General features: G+C 49.6%; 1 protein-coding gene across 1 annotated transcript; it reads left to right on the plus strand.

Moving 5' to 3' along the window:
• Positions 1-377: 377 nt before the first annotated feature.
• Positions 378-1,504, plus strand: EI90DRAFT_3021564 (uncharacterized protein; the record flags this gene model as incomplete). Its single annotated transcript, XM_039057674.1, has 2 exons — positions 378-492; positions 558-1,504. 2 exons carry the CDS (start codon positions 378-380, stop codon positions 1,502-1,504), a joined length of 1,062 nt encoding a protein of 353 aa, XP_038909152.1.
• Between the last annotated feature and the right edge of the window lie 13,799 nt (positions 1,505-15,303).

Below are 15,303 nucleotides of genomic sequence, written 5' to 3' on the forward strand. Positions count from 1 at the left end.
GAATCTCAAGCTGGCAGCATTCCACTGGCACCAGCAGATTGCGATGATGCATTTAACGATAAAGATGTGGGGATTCCGAATATCCCTGACCCACCCATCGTGTCAGGGTCCAGCCCTCGTTCCGTGACAGGGCCAGGGAGATCCTCCTAGTTGCTGGGGTGTCCAGTCCCAGTCCGAGATCCTCAAACTCACTGAGGGGGCTAGCCCCAGCCTTCACAGGAAATGAGTTGAGAAGAAGGGTAACCTTCTCAACCTCCTGTGAAGCCGCTACAAATGGGAGTCAGGAACTATACAGTTTTCAGCTCTTTGCTGACTTTCCATAATTGGCACCCCCCCGTGGGAAGATTCTGGGCGAGCTGCTCGCCCAGAAAGTTCCCATGGTCATGGCTGTGATGGTTTCTGGGCCAGAACGTTCCCACGGGTCTGCATGCATGCGGGATTGTGGAACAGTGAAGGGAAAAATAGGAGAAAATGGGGGAAGGGTACCTGAGGGTGTGTGGGGTCAGGGGCTGTGCCCTGACACATCGTCGCATGTCTGCAGCCTGTGCGATACAAAGTGGAGGAATTAGAGTCAACGGCTGGTAATGCTGCACAGTTCAATGTCATCAGGAACAGCCAACATTCTGGTGATTTGAGTGATGACGAAGTTAGCAGACACAGTAGTAATGATGAAGAATGGCATTCCAGCGATGAGTCCTTGTCCCATCCATCACCGCTGTACCCTGCTAATGATGGCCCTACTAATGTGGCACTATCAGACATGACTACACCACTCAACATTCCCCTCATCTACCCTGCACAATATCCTGGCTACATAGAGGAGAATATCCCGGACCCATTCACACCGATGGTGAATGATGCTGCTTCACTGTGCTCATATTCAGCTAGCCACTCCCATGTGGCTGTTTGGATTTTATATCTCATGGCTGCCTGGCTCCACTCCTATCACCATGTTTCTTTTCGAGTCATCGGAGCTGTTCTTTCCATCGTCCATCTCATTCTGCTGGCTGCACAATTCGCTCTGGATGACAGCTTTATCCATGCTATGACCCTGAGCACTGTCCACTCCCACATGTCCCTTGAGCCAGCTTTTCAAATCCTCCTGGTCTGCCTGGACTGCCACAAAGTCTACCCTGCACTCTCCTCAGTGCCTGAACTGTGTCAAAAATGCCAAGAGAACAATAAAACAGTTCTGCTCTTCAGTGAGAGCTCTGGCAAGACCACAGGCAAGGCACATCAGCCCAGGTTGCGATTTGCCTTCAAATCACTTAGTGAGCAGCTCCATGACCTTCTGTCTCGACCAGGGATGGAGTCACTCTTGGATAAGTGGAGGAGACTACCTGGGCGACGTCCGGAAGCTGGCCTCTACCAGGACATTTTTGACAGTGCTGTACCAAGGTCCATTTTAGATCCAGATGGGCAGCCCTTTTTCCGGAACGGTTTGGGCAACGAGACAGGCCCTAACCATGAACTGCACATTGGACTCATGATGGTGGAGTGGTGAGTCACCAGGATGCTGCTGTCTATGCATAATCCAAGAGCCCCTGGCATGCCAGGTTCTCATACCGACATTCAATGCAATCGGCCTCACATTTGTCTGGCCTGATCTCATTTTGCATTGCAAATCTCCTGCCCAAATTTAAGTAGGTCCTTATCTATGCAGAGATCCACTCAATCCATCCTCCCCAACAGGTATAAGACTTCCAATCTGCTCCTCACTGGCATCATCCCAGGGCCCAAGGAACCCAATCCGGATCAACTGCAGCGTTACATGCAACTGATTGTGAACGACCTGTTAAAGCTTTGGGAGGTTGGCATCCTGGTGAAAACGCCGCTGCATCCCAAGGGAAGGTGAATCAGAGTGGTCCTTGTTTGTGTGGTCTGTGATGCGCCTGCTGCACATAAGCTAGGAGGTTTTGGATCCCACAGCCATACATACTTCTGCACACAATGTTTTGTGAAGCTGGATGACAAGCAAACAATGTCAGCACTTGTAAAAGATGGTAAGGAAATCTAGATCATTGGCAATTGCTTTTAATGTTGCCTTGCATTCAGCTTTCCCACTCAGAACAAACATTGAGCATCGTTGCATGGGAGATGTTTATCATTCACTTCAAAACAAGAAACTCAGGGATGATCATGAAAAACTTTACTCTAATCACTGGTCCGAGCTTGCCAGACTCCCTTATTTCGACCTCTGCCATATGATTGTCATTGACCCGATGCACAATCTTCTCCTCAGTCTGTTAACTTAACCTTGCATATCCGTCCTCGAAACTTATTCTTCATGTTCCAGAGGACTAAGCAAGAATCATTTCTATCATAATTGGATCACACACAATATCTTGCGTCCAAACCATGAGCTCGAATATCTCCACTCCTTGCTCTCAAATGTGTGCTCACCATGCGATGACATGGGTGTTCACTCACTTTGCTCACTTTCCTATCTGTCAGAGTCAGGAATATTGTCAGAGTCGGAACACTGTCAGAAGATGGATGGAAGATGGATTGGTTTCTGTCTGAGTTGGGGTCGGAGGTGATGCAGAGGTCTGTTGGAGCGCACACGCACAGATGTGTGGGCAGAAATATGCAGCACGTCCGGAAGTGCTGTTCAAGGTTAGCAGATGTCAGAGTCCGCACGTCTATTCACAGTGTAAGAGTATCCCCAGGAAACTAGTCGATATCAAAGCTGGGGGGCTAGCCCAGCTGGCATAGTAGCCTTATGTACATGAGTTCTGCTAACTCACGAGAGCGCAGTTACATTGGGAAGATGGTAACCGATAGAAGCATGACATCAAATAGGAAGATAGAAGATGCAGGAAATGAGGGAGTATTGGGTAAGGGGTGATGTGATAGCGAATATAGCGCAATGAGTTATATCTGCATTCTAACTACGTAATTATCTCACGCAATCTCGGCTAACGATTACATCATTGATATCGCTTAGAGTAAAGGGGGGCCAGATAACTGGGCATCCCCTGACAGCAGAGTGGGATCACAGCCTCAGTGACTCAGGTGGAGCGCTGTGCCCTGAGCTTGACATTTGGGGGAGATCCCGTATTTACAGACTGACACTTATAGTGGACTTTAAACAAGACTTGCAGGCAGAGTGGACCTGTAGGAGGAGCGCAGACTCCATGAGCACGGACTCAGAGGGGGGGAAGCCCCCTTTGCAGAAGGAGGGACTCAGACCAGAACAGGGGGGGTACTCTAGTTGATTTCAGAGTGAGGTCCCTGAAAGTATTTACAAGGTATAAGTAGGTAAGAGAAATCAAAAGAGGGACTGGTCAGTCCGGTGTGGAAATAAGCGGAAATGAGCGGGGACTTGTCAAACTAAACCAAGGATGAGAACCCGGGAAATGGGAGGCAAGGAATGAATAAAGTCAAAGCAGATCAAGTACCAATATTGACAGAGGAGATGAATGAATAGGAAAGTGCAATAGCACATGGATCAGATGCCAATATTGGCAAGTTGAGTGAATGAAATGGGTGAACATAATTGGCACTCAGCAAGGAATGAATGATAAGCTGCTGAGTGGCAAAAGGCCAAAGGAAATGCAGGGTCGGCACACAGCACCGACACAAGTCCACGAAATGGGATGCAGGAATCAGCACGGAGCTGATAAGTCCACAACAGAGGGTGGTCCGTCAGTGCTGTCACAAATGAGGACAGTGTGATGGCCAGCAAAGGTACGGAGGGGAGTGTTGACCTGACTACAGGGTGTGGAGGTCAACCAGGAGTGGCAGAGGGCATGGAAGTGGGCAGAGGGTGTGGAATGCATGGAAGCGGAGCATGGCTGTGACCACATAGCAGGAAGCAATGAGTGTGGTTCAGATGGAGACAAGGCAGGCGTAGGGACTGGAGGGACTGAATGCTGGGAGTGCCTAGGTTCTGATTATTGGCCAAGTCTCATGCAATAAGGCAGGGGGCCAGACATCGGGTTGGGGGCTGGTTAGGATGGGTTTCAGGTCGGCAGATTCGCCTATCAGCATTGGTTCGCCACTGATGGAGCCCTGGGATTTGTTGGTCGTGACACTATCACTCTGTAGTTCATGGTTCCTGGACATACTGCCACTCTACCAACTGCTGTCAGGGAACCTGCTGGTGGTTCACCGACTGCAGATCAGTGGATGTTGATGGCGACTGTTTTTGGCCCAGTCACTGTGAGTTCTGACAGTGCATGTATCCTAATGTGCTAGACATGGGTCCGGGTCGGCACCGAAGGTCACCATTGCGGGCCACTATAGGCTATAATGGCCATGATGCTGTGAACAAGGCCCGAGGGTAGGGCATTTGGCCTCAGCAACTCTAAAGGAGTGCTGTGCCCCCTAGCTGTCTCTTGGCCCTCATTTCAGACTCACTGGGGTTGCCTTGCTTGGGGTCAGGACTTAGGAGGTCATGGTCAAATCGATATTAGAGCTAAAGTACTATAATGTATCATACGGGATATATATAGGAGGAAAGAATGAATGGAAGCGGACCTGGGCCAAAGGCTGAAGGGTCCAGAAGCAAAAGGGAACAAGGAGTGGGGTTGGCCACACAGCGGCCAGCAATGACTGAGGGTCAAAACAAACAATAACAGATAAATAAACAAAGGGGTGTAGGGCTGCGATAGCGGCAATGGCAATGGTATCAGCGCTGGACTCGGAGTTGGGCTGGAGTCGGGCACGGGAATGGTAGCAGCCCAGTGAGGGCCAAGTGGGCGGAGTAGGCAATGTCGCAGAGTCATGCTAGGTGTGGTGCCAGAGGCGAGGTACTCTCCAAAAGTGTAATCCTGTGTCATGAAATCATGAGGAGTCATGACATGTCATGAAATTTCATGACCCCTCATGACATGTCATAACAATTGAATTGAATCAGGCATTTTTTACATTGAAAATTTTGGATTTCATGACAGTTCATGACAAATTGTCATGAACTGTCATGAACTATCATGTGCTGACAAGGTTCATGACTGCTGGTGACACAATATGACATGATGCCTCATGGAGGTTCATGAGTGGTCATGATGTTCATGACCTTTCATGACTTGTCATGAAGGTTCATGCAGTGTCATGCAGTGTCATATGTTTATTTTGACCTTTCCCCATCATGTAAAATGCTATAATGTCCCATGATGCATCATGGACATTCACAATGCTCCATGAACATGTATGATGAGTCAATGCATGAGATGTCACAAGCACTTATGAACTGTCATGTGACAGACCTTATTTGTGACAGCACTGACTGATCAACCTCCAACTCATGGACTTGTGTCAGCACTGCACTGAACTCCACTTTTCCTCCAGCCACCTTTGCTGCTTGGTGTCAGAAACAGTGCTTGAAGGTATTTGTGGGAAGTGGAGCAGAGTATGGCGATGTGAGTGATCACTTAGCTGATAGGTTACTCCATTGCAAGGTGTCAGGGGGTTGGGATGTTGGTTTCAACAACTCAGTGGGAGTGTTGTGCCACATGCTCTAGGCTATCCTGTATTCAGGTGTAGTGGAGGGAACCTGGTGGCGATGTAGGCTCAAGTGAAGACAAAGTCAGAGGTGAACTATTGTCAGGGCATACCCTGCCTGACCCCACGCTGCACCATGCTGCCCTACTCCACTTCCCCTGCCCTTGCTTCTTGCTCCTCCTATCTCACCTTCCCCCTCACCTTTCCTTTTTCCTCTTTCTCTCTATTTCTGTTCTTGTCAGGGGACGACTCCTGGGTCTCCATGACCCTCCCCTATGGTCCACAGCCTGTGGTGTAATCAGCCCTGTCCAGGGCACAACTCTACTGTGGGTAAGAAGATGAGAAGGAAGCTAACTTCTCATCTTCCCACAGTAGCCACAATATCAGCAAAACTTCCGGGGATACCTGGAAGTCACATGAAGGGGTAGGAACTGGGCCCGGAGCATGCAGCGTGCGGAGCGTGCAGGAAGCGCAGCAGATGGAAGCGGGTCCAGATGCAGGTCCGGGTCCGGGCTAGTCAGGGTGTGTGCCCTGACAGTTCTATGGTCGACTTCCTCTTTCTCTATGTACCACCAGCGTGTGCCCACATACCTGGGAACGCTGCACACCCCTCCTGTATGTCAGGGACGCGTCCGGGGTAGAGGGGGTCCAGATGTATCGCCTGGCAGAAGGGCCCTTGTGGGGTGCGAACCGGGCATGCATGCTGGCAGGTCTGGGAAGGGACAGCAGTCCCTGGCCACTTAGACTGAAGTGGAGAATGTGTTATTATTATTAAAAGGGAAAACTATACTACTTACCTGAAGTGGAGAATGTGAGAAGAAGGTTACTTCTTCGGTTCCCACTTCAGGTACATTTATGTACATGTGGCTTGAGTCACATGATGAGTGCCACATCATCCTCGGAGACAGCCGCAGGCATCCGGGTGTCCCTGTGGGGGATCCCGAGAGTGTCCGCTGCATGCGCCCATGCTGGGCACAGCGGGAAGCCGTCCAGGGTGTGTGGGCCGGACGGGTCAATAGTACATTGATACAAAGGAAGGTGGTCCATGTAGAAAGGGGGAGAGAGGGAGGAAGGAGGAGGGAGAGGGTTGGACAGCGGGGAGCGGGTGTGGTGTGGCCAGGTGGGTCTGGGTGGACCTGGGTCAGGCGGGTGTGCCCTGACACTGTACCACTGCACCCTAATGCCACTGCCCCTATTGCTGCACCCACTGCACACATTCCCACCCACACAGTGGCCACCCCCAGGATCTCCTGCAGAGACACCCAGAGGGGTGCAGCTGTGTGCAGAGATGGCATGGCTCCTTCCATGTGACCTCAGCCACATGTATATAACAGCACCTGGGGTGGGAACAGAAGAAGCAGCCTTCTTCTCACTTTCCCACTTCAGACTAAGTGGTCAGGGATGCTCACCCCATGACAGGACCACTGCTATGCATAGCCGCTACTTGTCCCATCAAGTCCCCCATGCTGGGACTTTGCCACTTTTGCAGCTGTCCCTGACAACTATGGACAAGAGGACTTGGGGGGTATTCTAGTTGACATTCAAATGGGGGTACATAGGTAGTATACTATCTACAATGCATAAATACGAAAGGGAGAACAGAAGAGGGGCTGGTCAGTCTGGCACCTGAATGGGAGGCAGAGTGGTGAACATGACAAACTAAATGAGGGACGAGAACCAGGGAGACAGAGAGTGAGAGAATGAATGAGAGTGGAATGAACAATTAAACAAAGAGGCAAAGTAGGGAGGCAACTGACAACCTGGGTGCCAATATAGTAGCAGATCAAGTGTCAATGTTTTACTTATTCATTCTTCACCTGGGTTCTTGTCTTTGATAATCCCCACTCATTTCTGCACTGGACTGACTGGCCCTTCCCATGATTTCTCTCCCTTATTTATACCTTGTAAATACTTTCAGGGACCTTAGTCTGAAATCAACTAGAGCAACCCCCTCTTGTGTGATGCTTTCATATCACTTTCAACTTAAGGGTAACATGTAATTAACCATTATGCCCCCAACTGTCATTGTTGTACCAACAATCCTAATTTATGATCAATCACAATGATTCTTGGGAAGACTCATAGTGATTCATGAAGGTCCATGAGGGTCCATGATCCTTTATGAAGGCTCATGACACTTCATGACACTTCATAGACAGGCATGTAACCACTCAAAACCTGCCTGGAACCACTTAAGTCATGAGCAATCATGACCCCCCATGCAGGTTCATGACATCTCATGAAATTCCATGATGGTTTTTCATGAACTGGCATGACTGTGTATGACACTTCATGCTGCTTCATGAAGTTTGGTGACCATTCATGAAATGTCATGACTTCCATGACAGTTCATGAACTGCCATTACACTTTTTGCAAGTTACTGCCAGAGGCAGACTCAGGGCAGGGAGGTCGGTGTGGCTGTGGGGGAGTTGGCCAAGTGCAGGGGAGCCTAGGGGCAAGGGGGGCGAGCAGGGAGTCCTCAAGGAGGATAGGGATGAGGGTCGGGGCTTGTGCTCACACTTGCACAGTGGGACGGGCTTGGGCAGCATCAGGATAGGCAGCTAACAGGCCGGAATGCACAGCCGTGACATAATGCTAGATTCCATCCATCAGATCCCCCTTATTTGGGGTGCTTTCCTACTGTCAGGGTGTGGGAAAACGTTACCGTGACTCGCCATCGGCGACCGTTAAGGTCCGCTGCTTCAGCGTAACAGCCCGTCAAGGGCGGGGATGACAATCGCAGCGGAAAGGGGTTTCGGCTTCAACGACTCGTTCGTGAGCGTTGTGCCTCGTACTTGACGCGGCCCCGATATTTCAGGAGGCAGGAGGTGTGACTGGGTCAGACAGAGAGTGCAGGGGGTAACCCTAGTTGATTTTCGAACTGCAGTACGAGGTAGTGTACAACTGGTATTTAAGTATAACGGAATGAATGGAATTAAGTCGCCAGATCTCACGGAGATTGCAGGCGGGGTTAAGAAGAAACGAAAACAAACAAAGAGTGTGGGAGAAGGACAGCCATGTATGGCCGTCAAGAAAAACAAGCATGATAAAGAAAGACTTGTAGGCCCGTGACGGGCTGTGGAAACAGGTAGTGGTGACAGGGAAAGGTGACGGGCTTGTTCAGGCGGCATCGGGCGGGCAGCGGGGTTGATGGGGTCGAAGTGGGGGAGGGAGAATGTGTGGGGAGTGATCACCTGACCGTGGGAATTTCCAGGTCGTGACACCTACATCCGGCCAATGCAGAGTGAGCATGCATTGAGTGACAACTTATGAATCAGCAGCACACTGATTGAAAGGTACAGGAAAAAACGGAGGCCAAGGTACAACGTGCACAGGCATGAGCATCGAAAGAGGTGGCACAGGTAAGCCTTGAGTTCAGCACATTTTGCCTCGATGGCTATACAATCTGTGTTACTGATCTCATCCTGCATTCTGATAGGACTCTGGCATCAATGCTGCCTCAGCCACCCCACATCTGCAAGCAGACAATGCCCCAACTAAAAAGCAGCGATGCTCCCGTAAGAAGGCCATGGCAGCACCTACCAGTGCTGATGAGGAACTCCCCTCAAGCCTCCATCCTGACAAACCAATGAATTTCATGAATCTTTCAATGGCATTGTGGTGCTGGTTGTGTCACATGGTGATGTAGGCTCAAATCCATGAAGGCAAGCAGTATATACTCAAATATTTGGAAGGGATCCATGAGGTATGACAGACTGCTAATGATAAAATGTTGCATCACATCTGACCCACCACCAGATTTTTGGTGCAGACATGCTCAAGCCCAATCATCACTATGCTGTTCATGTTGGAGAGTTCATCAGGAACTTCGGTCCTGTGTATGGATTTTGGACATTCCTGTTCAAGCGACTCAACAAGGTCCTGAAGAGCCACAAGTCTAATAACCATGCTTCAGGACATATTGAGGCCTCATTCTTACAAGAGTTCCATCGCACCACACGTGTTTCCAAGATGGTGAGGATCTTCTGTGTGGTGTCCTGAATTACAAATAAACACCAGACTTCCCCAGATCAGCGAAGCAGCCTGGTCTCCAATTCCCATTGAAAGGCTCGCAGCTGACACTCTAGTACTTGCAAGTATGGACGAACGTGGCACAGTGCAGGTGCTTGCACATGAGGTGAACAGCTTGCTGGATGATGGTAAGTTGGTGTTCATTATTGTACCAAGATGAACAGAATCATCATCGATCTCCAGAGGATATTTTATTGGAGTTAGGACCCTCTCTGTTAACGAAATTTACACTGAATTTGGACAACACCATCTCCTTGATCGCCCACCTCAAACAGTGCCATCCCCACCTCAAGTTCCATCATTGGGCCACTGATTCTCCCGATCCAGATAGTGTACTGCTCCCTGCACAGTGCTGGGATCATCACTATGTTGTGGTGAACTCCAAACACTACCTGGCTTCTGTCAGTGCCAAATCCCCACGAAGTTCACTGGTTGAAATCGAATACATTGGTGAGTGTTACTGTGGGGAGTTGGTGCACATCCTGTCATTGGATTCTGATCCACATCTGGGTGAGTGCTGAATAGCTGTTGGCATGGTATGCTGGTTTGTGCCGTGGGAACCAAGGCATAACACTGTCTGGACTCTGTTGTGAGCACAGTCAACATTAATCCAGCGAATTGAATCTCATGTTCTGACCCTAACAGCATGCAACATGCTCATATAAAACTTTGGCATGCAGATAAGTGGTGGGCTAATGATGGATTGACCTGGATCCCACTTGATAGCATCAAAAGCCACCTGGCCTGTTTGGAACTTGAGATCAAGGGAGGAAAACAATGGGTTACTATCACATTAAATCCGGTATGGCTCCTATCCAAGTGATTGGTCGAAACCCATCTTTAATGATCTAAGAACTTCCACTAGGATGGCAATGGTATCTAGATTGGCTACAGAAGTCTATGGGAGGAGGAGGAGAATCTGGTTTATTACCCCATGGCCTTGTTATCACATGGCAGTGTGGCTATCCCATCCAGTACTTAGTGGGTACATGAGGGGATCATCATTACAAAAGGGAGAGTATACAGGTGTATGTTGTTGGGGTTTATGATCCTCAGGGACAGAAGTCTATGGGAGCGTTAAAATATTATGTAGCATTGAGATGTTTTTATTTGTTTACTCATATTTGTTTACTGTCACACAATGAACTTGTTCAAGTACTAAGTGCTTGCTCTTGTTTCCAGCTACTACTAGCAATATTCTTGGCTGAGTTCAAAGTACTAGTGGTCTTCGATGTCGGCATTGTAGGCTGCCTCTCTCTCCTCTAGCTCCCTGATCACTTCAAGATCCTCTGGATGGATCATATCAGTGGGGATTACCAGCTGCTCCCACCAGTTCAGAGTCGGAGATGTGGCCAGCTCTGAAACATTGAAGTCCCTTGCAATGAGACCAAGTGGGATTTGTTGCAGGAATAGAATATGAAATGCCCTCTGCATGCACTGCAGGTTGATGTGTATTTTGAGGGATACTCCTTTTCCCTGATGCATCTACTGCATACTTTGCGATGTGAGCATTGTGTCAGGGCACACACCCTGACTAGCCCAGACCCGGACCCTGCCTTCATGTGACTTCCGGGTATCCCCGGAAGTTTTCCTGATATGGTGGCCACTGTGGGAAGATGAGAAGTTAGCTTCCTTCTCATCTCCTTACCCACAGTAGAGTTGTTGCCCTGGATAGGGCTGTTCATAGGTCAGGCTGTGGACCATAGGGGAGGGTCATGGGGACCCGGGAGTCATCCCCTGACACATTGTCCAGAGCATACATCATCCGGACACACTGCACCGAATGTTACTGCTTAGTGTCAGGGACGGCTCGAGGAAGGCAGAGGTAGCAGCGTAGCGCTCGGCGCTAGCGGCCCGGATGGCAGCGGGGCAGTGAGACCGTATAGTGGGCAGCCCTTACTTGGGCTTACATCCCTGTATGGCTTCTTAGGCTGAAGCGGGAAATGTATTGTTATTAGGGTGGGAAGCCAGACTAAACTAGGGTACTTGCCTGAAGCGGGAAATGAGAAGAGGGTTACTTCTTCGGTCCTGCTTCGGCTTAGTTTATATACATGTGTGAATGGGTCACGTGGAGGTGCCACGTCACCCTCGGACGAAGCCGGGTTACCACGGGTGGTTCCACAGTCGATCCCAAGTGTTGGAGGGGAAGTACAAGTAGAAGTGCGTGGCGTGTCCAGCGTTGTGGTGCCCCTACGGGGTGCTCAGCATCGGACACATCCATGCTACAAGGGTAGGAAAGAAAGAGAGGTCGTCTGTATAAAGATAGAAAAAGAGAAGAAGGAAAGAAGAGAGAATGAGAGGATGAGACAAAAGGAAAAGGAGGCGGTGGTGGTGGCAGCGTGCCCTGACACTTAGCATCTGTACTTCAAATGAGTAGACTCTCAGTAATACCTTTGAGTAATACCTTTGATGCTCTCCATGCAAGCTGCTTGCATTTGAATACCCAGGGTGTTCCTGTTGGCTCATCGGTTGACATATAATCTGACAGAACCAGAGAGCCTAGTTGATCAGGCTCAATCCTTAGCTTCTCTGCCACCCCCACAATCATTTCACGTCGCTGTAGTGCTTTCTGTGTGGACCGGCCCTCAGCTTCTGAGATGCAGTGTAAGGGAACTTCATACCGCAGTGTCCCTATTGTGCTGTGCATTCCATTCATGATCACAGCTCAACTTGGTCTCTCCCTCTGTTGATCTGGTCAAACTCCACTGCTTCCATAAGTGATGGAAGTAACCCTTGATGCTGGTGTCAAGCATCCCTTGGGTTAAACTGCCATTGTCAAGCTTCTTTTTGAACTCCTAGAGGGTTGCTCAGGTGTTGGGATTACAGCATACCAATCTCAACTTCTTGTTAGAGCAGACTCGAACTACCTTGTTAATCGCCACTTTGTTGGCTGTATTGGTTAAACCAGCATCAAAATCTGGCTGGAGAATGTCATATTCATACCAACTCCACCTCACCCCCACTCCACTCTGCCACAGCTCCAGTCCACCTCTGGTCCATCCTCCCCCCGCACCTCTGCCTCCGATCTCTGGTACCTTCTCCAGTACCTCTTATCCTCACCTTAAACGTTTATTAATATTTCTACCTACCAAATATTACTATGGACCTCCTAGGACCTCTGCCACCCCTGCAAAGGTTTTCCCACTCTCTGTTAGAACGGGCGGATTCGGACAACTCCGGAGTGGAATCGGAGACTTAGCATGGAAGGACCTCAGCCTCAGCGACTCAGGTGGAGCGCTGTGCCATTGCTGGTTGTCCTGGGGGCCCTAATTTCGGATCTAGCAGAGGGGAAGTCTCTTGGGGGCATTTCAGGTCAATTTCAGACTGAGGTTACAAGTTACTAGGTACATTGTATATAAGGAGGGGTCCAGAATCAAAAGGAACAAGGGTGGGACGAAAGGAGACAAAGGGAGATGGAAAGAGGAACAACACCGAGGGTCAAGGGTTTGACTCAATGGTGTTTCTCAAAGGAGGAATGAAGGGACAAGGCCCAAGGAGGAAGGAAGGAGGATGGGAGTGGGGAATGGCCAGCTGACTGAATAGAAAGGAAGCAGCAGCCCAAATAGGAATGAGGGAGTATAGTGGAATTGAATGGAGCAATGCAATAGTTGCAAGGTCCGACATAAGTCCGGAAAGTCCGAACTTGGAAGTTAAACTCCAGAATATTGGCAAACATAATTAAATGGAATGAGCTAACCAATACAATGGGTATAAGCGGAGGTGGGGTCAAAGTCCGAGGTCGGAGCTAAGACCGGAGGTTCCGGAGACAGAGACACGAATGGGATTCCGGAGTGGAGGTCCGGAGTCGGGAGCATAGGTGTTGCGTGCTTGTCTGGAAGGTGTCAAGGATGAGGTCGGACCCGGAATGTTCTGGAGTCGGACCGAAGGTGGTGTCAGAGCTGGAGGTGGGATAACCTCTTGGGAGTCGGCAAGGAGGAGGTGACGGAAGGGAAGTAGGACTCCGGAAGTCCAGTTCGGAGTTCCGGGAGCCCGGAGCAGAGGTCGGGATTGTATGGATATGACACCAGCCCAGTATCCATTGAAGTGTGCACTTGCCCAAGGTGGGGCTCCAAAGTGACCTTGTTCAGCCATATAGGCACCTGCCATTTGGCTGGTATTTGGGGTTCTAGGACATTGGAGAGGGTTGCATCAGGGTGATTGTCTGCCAACCCAGGGCCAGAAGGTATGGATGTGGCCATTTTGAGACTTGACCTTAAATTCATGCGTTACCTCAGGGCTCTGTTCAATGAGTGCACTAGTACTGTGTACAAACTCGCTAGCTGATCCTGAGCTTTTCCAAAGCTCAGGACGTTGTATTTGGATGTATTTACTGTGAAAACTTTTGACCAATATATCAATATATTTGCAATTCATAATGTCAGCGATATCCTGGGTTTATCCAAGAGTGTTTATGAGCAATATATCCCCATGACCCTTCTTGGGCTGTCTCGTATCCATGTGGTATCCAAGAAATATGATGGGGGGTAACTGGTTATATTCGATATGGAATACTTCAATATCCAGTGTCAGATACTTCCAGGATTCTGTGGGGATTCTGGTAATATCTGAGCTTGGATATTTTACCTCAAAACACAGTGTACATTCAGGCTTAGCATGAGAGTCAGGTGTTTCCGATGCATCGCCACCTACATTTTTTTTTTTTTTGGTGGAACCCCAGTAGCTTTCGCAATACATGGTCGTGTATTTGGGGTTTGTGTAGGGAGATAAAATCCCATAGAGTGGTCTGCCAGTCTGCCACTGCGGGGAAATGCATTGCACACTGGCCGGTTATTGGTGCGGTGTGGGACTCCCGGCCCCAGTCATGGGGGGTCCGGTATACCCACTAAAACCCTGGGGCTGTTAAGCCAGTTGTCCGGCAGTTTCCCTTCATCGTGGAGGTTCCCACTCCAGGTGAGCAGGACTAGCTTGGCTGGCAGGGCCTTTCGGCTGTATTTCTTACGATTTGTCAGGGCGATATCTTGTTGGAGTTTGTCGTTGAGGCCAGCTCGGAGGGCATTTCTGATTTCGCTCAGAGTGGTTTGCGGGTGGTTGGGGTCAATGACTCTCCGGCATCTGGCCTTCCAGATTTGCCACGCACACTCAGGGATTACTATTTGGTACAGTCTGGTTTCTCCTTTACTTAGGTTACTTTTACTGTTCATTATCTTAGTGATCGGGGCAGCCATCATGTGTGAAGTGTCTAACGTTGGGGGCCATGCAATTTCCTTCGGTGACACATTTTCTTGGCAATCGACCACACCCATTCGCTATGGTTGAGGGGGCACTCAAATAGAATGTGAGTCATTGTTTCAGTTTGTTGGCATTGGTTGCACTCTCCCCGGTGTTCGAAGCCTGGGATTTTCTTCCAGTACTCGCCAATCTTGAGGCAGCCATGGGTTAGCTTCCAAAGGAAGTTTCGGATCTCAGGGGAGATTTCTCTGCGGGTTTTCCCCAGGCAATCCCAAATTTTCTCTTGTGAGGGGGAGGCATTGCCCAGGTTCTCCAGGGTTGACTGGATCTTAGCGATATTGTTGGTCCTGTGGATTAGTCTCGTCACTGTAGCTTGGTTCAGGGCATATAGGCAGGCTCCGCTTGGTATGTGGGGGAGGGGGGGCATAACGGGTGGGAGAGGATTGTCAGGGCACATACCCTGACTTAGCCCGGACCCGGACCCGCATCCGGACCCGCTCCACTTCCTGCACACTTCATATTGGCCCACTGTGGGAAAGTGAGAAGTTAACCTTCTTCTCACTTTCTTACCCACAGTAGGCAAGTGTATCTTACTTGCTCTTTATCTTATACACTTTCTTACCCACAGTAGTGTT

The sequence above is a fragment of the Cantharellus anzutake genome (genome assembly GCF_015039405.1).
Source record: "Cantharellus anzutake strain C23 chromosome Unknown EI90scaffold_118, whole genome shotgun sequence".
In the NCBI taxonomy this organism is placed as follows: domain Eukaryota; kingdom Fungi; phylum Basidiomycota; class Agaricomycetes; order Cantharellales; family Hydnaceae; genus Cantharellus; species Cantharellus anzutake.